Source organism: Otolemur garnettii, unplaced genomic scaffold, assembly GCF_000181295.1.
Source record: "Otolemur garnettii isolate 467f Iridium unplaced genomic scaffold, OtoGar3 scaffold00080, whole genome shotgun sequence".
NCBI lineage: Eukaryota > Metazoa > Chordata > Mammalia > Primates > Galagidae > Otolemur > Otolemur garnettii.
This window is the reverse complement of record NW_003852475.1, coordinates 8,831,067-8,838,634: the sequence shown is the minus strand read 5'-3', so window position 1 is coordinate 8,838,634 and position 7,568 is coordinate 8,831,067. Positions and strand designations below refer to the sequence as shown.

At 32.9% G+C, this 7,568-nt stretch overlaps 1 protein-coding gene across 1 annotated transcript in view; it reads left to right on the top strand.

Moving 5' to 3' along the window:
• LRP1B (LDL receptor related protein 1B) overlaps nt 1-7,568 on the top strand; it is a 320,398-nt gene that overhangs the window by 112,459 nt on the left and 200,371 nt on the right. Inside the window, exons 22-24 of the mRNA XM_003794393.2 lie at nt 288-404; nt 509-628; nt 2,271-2,390. Coding sequence (XP_003794441.1) covers nt 288-404; nt 509-628; nt 2,271-2,390 — 357 coding nt within the window. The remainder of the gene's footprint in view (nt 1-287; nt 405-508; nt 629-2,270; nt 2,391-7,568) is intronic.

Below are 7,568 nucleotides of genomic sequence, written 5' to 3'. Positions count from 1 at the left end.
GCCGAGCCAAATGAGTATACTTTTATTTTTTTTAAATGTATTTACATGTTGTTAACACTTAACCCCTTACCATCTGTTTATTGGCTGTTATCTAGAGGTTATGTGAGTTATTCGTAGCTTATCTGAACATCTGAAGCTAATACCTGTCTAGATGTGAGTCATTCGTATTGTGTTCTGGTATATATTTAACAAAATAACATAAGTATTTTAAATATCAAATTACTTCTGTTTAAGGAGTCATGTGCTAAGTTTGCCATTCTACAGTACCTGTATGTTTTCTCTCACAGCTGAATTTAAATGTCAGCCAGGTCGATTTCAGTGTGGAACTGGACTCTGTGCCCTGCCCGCTTTCATCTGTGATGGAGAGAATGATTGTGGAGACAATTCTGATGAACTCAACTGTGGTAGGTGATTAAATTCCTAACTAAAGAACATAAATCTAAGCTTCACTGATTTAAATTCAGACAGGTCTCAGGGCAGATTTTTTTTTGTTCTCTCTGTCATTTAGACACACATGTCTGCCTGTCAGGTCAGTTCAAGTGCACCAAGAACCAGAAATGTATCCCAGTAAACCTCAGATGTAATGGACAAGATGATTGTGGTGATGAGGAAGATGAAAGGGACTGTCGTAAGTCACCTCAAAATGTTCTGCTTTGCTTTGCTTTAAACTGCCAGCTTAAATTGGTCCAAAATCATTATTATGCTCCATAATTCATACAGGGTAGATAAATAAAACAGCAATGGGATCAAATAATTATAGGTAGGTGCCAATTGGGATAGATTATTTAAGAATTCCTATATAAAAATTATCACACTAGTTTACTTAAAAATTTACTTAGAAATTTACTGTGGCTCAGTACGTAGGGTGCCCCCATATACCAAGGGTGGCGGGTTTGAACCCAGTCCCTGTCAAACTGCAGCAAAAAAATAGCTGGGCATTGTGATGGGTGCCTGTAGTCCCAGCTAGTAGGGAGGCTGAGGCGAGAGAATCGCCTAAGGCCAAGAGTGGAGGTTGCTGTGAGCTATGACTCCACAGCTGTCTACCAAGAGCAAAGTGAGACACTGTCTCTAAAAAAAAAAAAAAAAAAAAAAATTTACTTAGAAATTATGACAAACACAGATAATGTCCAGTCATCTGCATTATCCTGGAGAAGAATCAAATGGAACATTGCAGTGTTTTTTTATAAGGTGATTTTTTTCTTGTATTAAGTAATTATACATAATTTACTAATGTTGATGAATTAGTTACTTAAAATCAACTCTATTTTAATTAAAGATTTTTTTCCTTCATGAAATATATATTGAACTGAGGATAAGAAATGCAAAATCTGAGCAAAATCACTTAACAAAATTACCTGAACAAAATGTCAATAATACTCCATTTAATATATCTTAACAGGATGTGAAAGAATAATAGTAAAATATTTTCGATTCTTTTCAAATCATATTTCCATCCTCCACCAAAAATCTAATTACACTGAATGAAGAGCAAAAAAGTTTACATCATACACATACATGCACACAGGCTGTGTGCACATGCACCCATAAACATAGAGTCTGAAAGATAAAGCACCTGTCAAGTTGCAGGGTTTCAAGAGAACTGCTGTTAACATTTCTGTCTTGCAGAAGTTTTATTTTATTCTTTTAAAACTTTTATCAGTAAATAATGTGCAGTCATCCAGCAATTTGATTAAGATGGTGCATTCAGGATAAAGTCAGTGCCAGTTCTTTATGGTTAGCCATTCTAGAAGCTGATCCATTAAACTGACTGGGCTTTTTGACGCAGTTTACAGCTGGAGTTGGATGTTCACTTCCCTCAAAACTCAACACAACTCCCAGAGCTTTTGATAAATTTCATGTTTTTTATTTCCTCATTCACTTAATGTCTTTCAATTTTAGTAATTTTTAGTTTGTAAATATGCAAGGGCATAAATTCTTAAATTTATCTGGAAAAATTTATTTTAAAAGGCCCCAAATTCTTTGTTCACAAATACTTTCCAAATACTAAATTAAATACATAATCAAGAGTTTTTTGAAAAATCTGATTTTTACCAAACTATCATTATGGGAATATGTTTTATTTATTCCTACTGGAAAGGATATCAAAAGTCCATTATAGGTAATTACACTTTCTCACCTTCAGAGCCCTGTTAACTAAAAAGCAATACATTTTTATAAATCATCTTTAACATTTGCTTATAATTGCTTTTTATAAATAAAATGTCTCTTCTTCTCCAGTGCCACATTTTAATAAGTATTTTCCTCTTAAGCTGAAAACAGCTGTTCTCCAGACTATTTCCAGTGTAAAACTACAAAACATTGCATTTCCAAGCTATGGGTTTGTGATGAAGATCCAGACTGTGCAGATGCATCAGATGAGGCCAACTGTGGTGAGTGTTTTGTTAACTATGGTCTTAACTACTGTACCGGTGTAATCATCTGAGAGGCCACCGTGAAACAAACGAATACAATTATGATGTGTTCATAATTGTGTTAATAAAGTTCTGTATTAATAAAGTCATGAAATGCTCAGGTTGTCTACTTTACAAAATACATGGGATGGTAGGATGTGTATTACTTGGTATAACCCAATATTTTAGAAAAGACAGATCAGAGAGACGGGATAAGACCATCCTCATCTTACACTAGAAAGTACACATGGTAGAATTAGCATGTAGTGAATAGAAATAAGGGAAAACTATTTTCATATTGTTCTAGAATTATTTTTTCTGCATATACATGTAAGATTCTCTGTTCATTCAACGATTATTCTTCATTCTTAAACACAATGAGAAATCAAGGAAAACTGATTTCTGGCTTATATCAGTAGATGACAGGGATCATTCATTAACATTTGTTTCTGTAACATTAGTATTTTAACTTAAATTTATTTTATTTAAAATAACTATTCCTTTGGCGGCACTTGTGTCTCAAAGGAGTAGGGCATCAGCCCCATATGCCAGAGTTGGCAGGTTCAAACCCAGTCCCGGCTAAAAACAGGAAAAAAGAGAAAAATGATAATAATTATTATTATTCCTTAATTAGCATTGCAGAAATGGAGAATATATTCATTATGTTTAATTCTTTTGATCTTGTCTTGAATATTTCAACACTGAAATAGAGATGAAGAGTAGTGGCTATGTGTAATTAATTCACTTTATCAATATTTATTAAAACTTAATTGAGTCTGTTTTGTGTGTATATATAGTATGCCAGTTAGACATTCTTGGGAAAGCAAAGAACATTTAATCTAGCAATTTATTAGAAAAGAAAAAATATTTCTAAACTAAAGACTTCCAAACTTCATAGAATTGTGTTACATGTGTTTGCTCGATTCCACATTACTCTTATTTAACTTTCCTGAGCAAAATGAAAATAATGAAAACCTTTAATATGATCCAGCAATCCCACTTCTGGATCAGTATATCAAAAAGATATCTGCACTCCCATGTTTATTGTAGCACTAATAATAATAACCAAAATTTGGAATCAATCTAAGGCCTATCAGCAAATGAATGGATAAAGAAATTTTGGTACACATATACAATGGAATGTTATACAGTCACAAAAAAAAGAATGAAATCTTGCCATTTGCAGCAACATGGATGGAAGTGAAGAACATTCTGTTCAGTAAAATAAGTCAAGCCAGAAGGACAAATCTTGCATGTTCTCGCTCTAAGGTGGAAGCAAATTAATAAAAACAATTGATTTCATGCAGACAGAGAGTATAAGGATGGTTATCAGAGGCTGGGAAGTATAGAGGGGGAGAGGGATAAAATGGGGATTAATGGGTACAAAAATAAGAGTTAGCTTGTTTGAACCATACTGGATAGTACAACAAAGTGACTATAATCACCATTAAGTTGGGGAATACTTTAAAACAACTAAAAGAGTAGAATTGGAATATTTCTAGCACAAAGAAATAATAAATGTCTAAGAGATGGATACTGCAATTATCCTGATTAGATTAATGCACATTGAATGCTGTATCAAAACATCACATATGCATGTATACCCAATGAAGCTATACAACTGTTATACACCCAGAATAATTAAAATCAACATAAAAAAGAATCTTTAAGTGATTGAAAATTCTAACAACACTTAAAAGCTACATGTATAAGCACTGGCAATAATAACACATCTTTCACTGATTTTCCTAACACGTCTTTTGTATAATTGTACCTTCAGAATATGCAACCTGTGTAGCTTATCCCACTTTTGTAAAACCACCACTTACCACTTGGTGGAATTTGTTTTCTCAATCAATTCACAAAGGTTCAAGCTATATTCATCACTGATTTGTCTATAACATTTACTAAGGAATTTTGTAGGATAGTTTATAGTACTGGTTAGTTTGCCTTGTTGTCTTTTGCATTTTCATTTACCAAAGCAAAATGACTAATTAACTATCTAAATGATTTTTTATCTGAAATGTTATTTCTATATTTTATTTTCATTCTTCTTCACATTGGTACAATTTAACTGTTTTTGGTATATTATATTGTTCAAAGCTATGATTATCAATCATCATCATAACAAGGTCTAATATTTAGTAGGTGGTAACCATATGGCCCAGGAAATGTATTAAAGGCTTTATAGTGATTACTTCACTTACACTTTTTATTCTCCCTATTTTATTGACGAGGAAAATGGGCGCAGGCAAGTGTTGTAATTTGTCCAAAGTCCCACAGCTAGAAAGTGGTAGAATTGAGACTTGAATCCAGGATTATTTGACATATGCTTTGAACCTCAGTAGACTAGCACAAATCCACCTCATTCTTTCTATGTAAAGAGAAAAAATAATTCAGTGTTTTCAGTAATGAGGTTATACAGGATTATCCTAAGACAAGTATTGCTGTAAATTTCAGAACAGTACACATATTTACATACAGAGGGGGGAAGGCACAGAGAAATGCTATTTATTTTGCATTCAACTTTATGAAATTTCACTGTTGGCAATTTAAGGAAACTTCCACATCATATCTTAATATAGCATTTTACAATCCTTATTTTTGAAGAGAATAAGAGACTACCTCATTTCCCTTTCTTCTGTCTTCAATGACATAGAAATGTCACATATTTATGCTCATTTCTTTAATGCTCCTCGGGATGATTCCTTTTATGCTTTATTCATTGCATAAGAAATAACTTCTTTAAAGGTTAAGCCTACCATGATAAGGCTTTATTATTTGAAACAATTACATGTTTCTTTTTGGGTAAGAACAGAGCTTCTCTGGAAAAGGGGATATGTTTCACTATTTTACACATCCTATGTCCCCTGTCCCTGCAGGATGTAGAATAGACTTGCTTTAAGTATTATTTGAGTATCTAGCTCATTCCCAGTTACAAATCCTGATTTGCAATGTATTTTCATTTTAGTTGCCTTCCATATTTTTCTTGCCCAATGCTAAGTTTAGGAGGAGATCCTCTTCTACTCTCGAGGTTCACACAGTTCTTAGTCTTATTTCTCTGTACTAGTATTTATATTTATCTATAGTTCCATATCAGTTTGATGTTTCAATTCTAAAGTCTTAGCATGGTAGTTCATTCAACCTTGACATATCCTATCTGAAACAATTTGTTTTGTTTTGCTTTAAATTGTGTAAATTAAAAAAAAAAAAAGTATAAATGAGAGTGAGAGAAGAGAAAGAAGCACTATGGAAAGGCAAAGCAGAGGAGCTTAACATAAAATATTCATACTGCAGGGAATTTAAAATCAATATGTAAATATTTTAAAAGTTATTTTGTATTTAGATTTACTGGAATGGCACATTTATTTAATTTAGTCCAGTACAATTTTTGAGGTCTATAGGTACTCACAAATTTAACAACAAACATTTAATCTGTGGAAGAATTATATGCTAATCTGTAATTTAAAGGGCTTTTGAATAGAAGTAGATTAAATGTAGTGTAGGTATCCAGAGTTAATAAACTAGTCTTTGTAAAACTTTGGATATAAATTTTAAAAATTAAATTAACAATGTAAAGTCCCATCTTATTAACATGTAGTTTTCGAGATGGCTAAATGTATGAATCTGTAAAAAGCTACATTTTTAGCTCTATTTCTGTGTAAGTAAGGATTTAAATTTATTCTAGGCTTATGGTCACAACAAGATAGTTGTAACTTCCTTTTGAGAAGTTGTTAATATTTCTTATAAAATTGCTTATTTTTGCTTGAAAGCATTTATTGTTTTCTAACTTTATACCCAGAGAAAAATAAACTTTTTAAAAATAAACTCTTTCAAAGTACTCTTTCATTAGACTGTAAATATTGACTGCTCTTGTAAGACTGTTTAACTATTTATTACAATATTGGGTGAACACCAGAAGTGTCTGACCAAAGTAAGTAGAATATGCCAACTGTAGCAGCTTCAGAATATTCATTTGGAATATCAACTTGGAATTAATATAATAATTTTATTCAAACTTTTTCATCTTCTTCCTGACTTTCTCTATTTCAGGAACTCATTGAGAACTTAAGGAATTGACAAATATGAACTAAATTCCTGCTTGTGGTCAATAATCAGAGTTGAAGTATTTCTACAATTTAACACATAAAATGGTACCAGGATCTGAATCTGTTACATTTTCTCTTTCCAGTTCATAGTTTAGACTCTTAGTTCTTTTGATGCTTATAAGATGATCTCTCTTTTTGCTAGTTATTTAAATGTCAGGACTCTCCTGGTCAACTCTGTACCCATGCACCAAGTTTCTAGAATTTATCATTTGTTTTGCCACATGACTCCTCTCTGAGATCATGTTTTCTACTTTCATTTCCTGCATCTTTTGGTCTAGTCTGAATTCTCTGTTATAAAAAAGAATCTTGCCTCCAAGTTGGTTCAGCTTCATTTGCTCTTCTCTAGTAGTCTTGGTTTATAACCTGCTGCTTGGCTAATTAGCCTTAATTAATGTGCTAGGTATTATCCTACTAGCTAGGGCTTGTGAGAAAGACTTAAATTTTCTGCAGTAGCTTTGTGATGTTGACAGCCTGGTTTCTCCAACATGCCCCTGAACAGGTTCAAACCAAAAGGTGGAACCTATCGACTTGTACTTTTATTTTCATATAAATATGTGACCAGGCCATTTGAATCAAGCTACTTTTGCTATATAAATATATATCCTTTAATATGTACTGAATAGGTTGTGTGCAGTGGCTCACACCTGTAATCCTAGCATTCTGGGAGGCCTAGGTTGGTAGATTGCCTGAGCTCATAGGTTCGAGACCAACTTAAGCCAGAGCAAGACTCCATCTCTAAAAATAGCTGGACATTGTGGTGGGTACCTATAGTCCCAGCTACTCAGGAGGCTGAGACAAGAGAATCACTTGAGCCCAAGAGTTTGAGACTGCTGTGAGCTGTGTTGCCACGGCACCCTACCAAGGATGGCAGGTGAGATTCTGTCTCAAAAAAAAAAAAAAAAGTACCAAATAGTTGATAGGATTTTAAAGATTAAATAAGTGCTATCATATAATTGTGAAGGTTAACACTTTTATTATTTCAGTTTATTAATGAGCATAAACACAATTTATTAATCCATTTCCCTACTGATGTTTATTTCTACATATT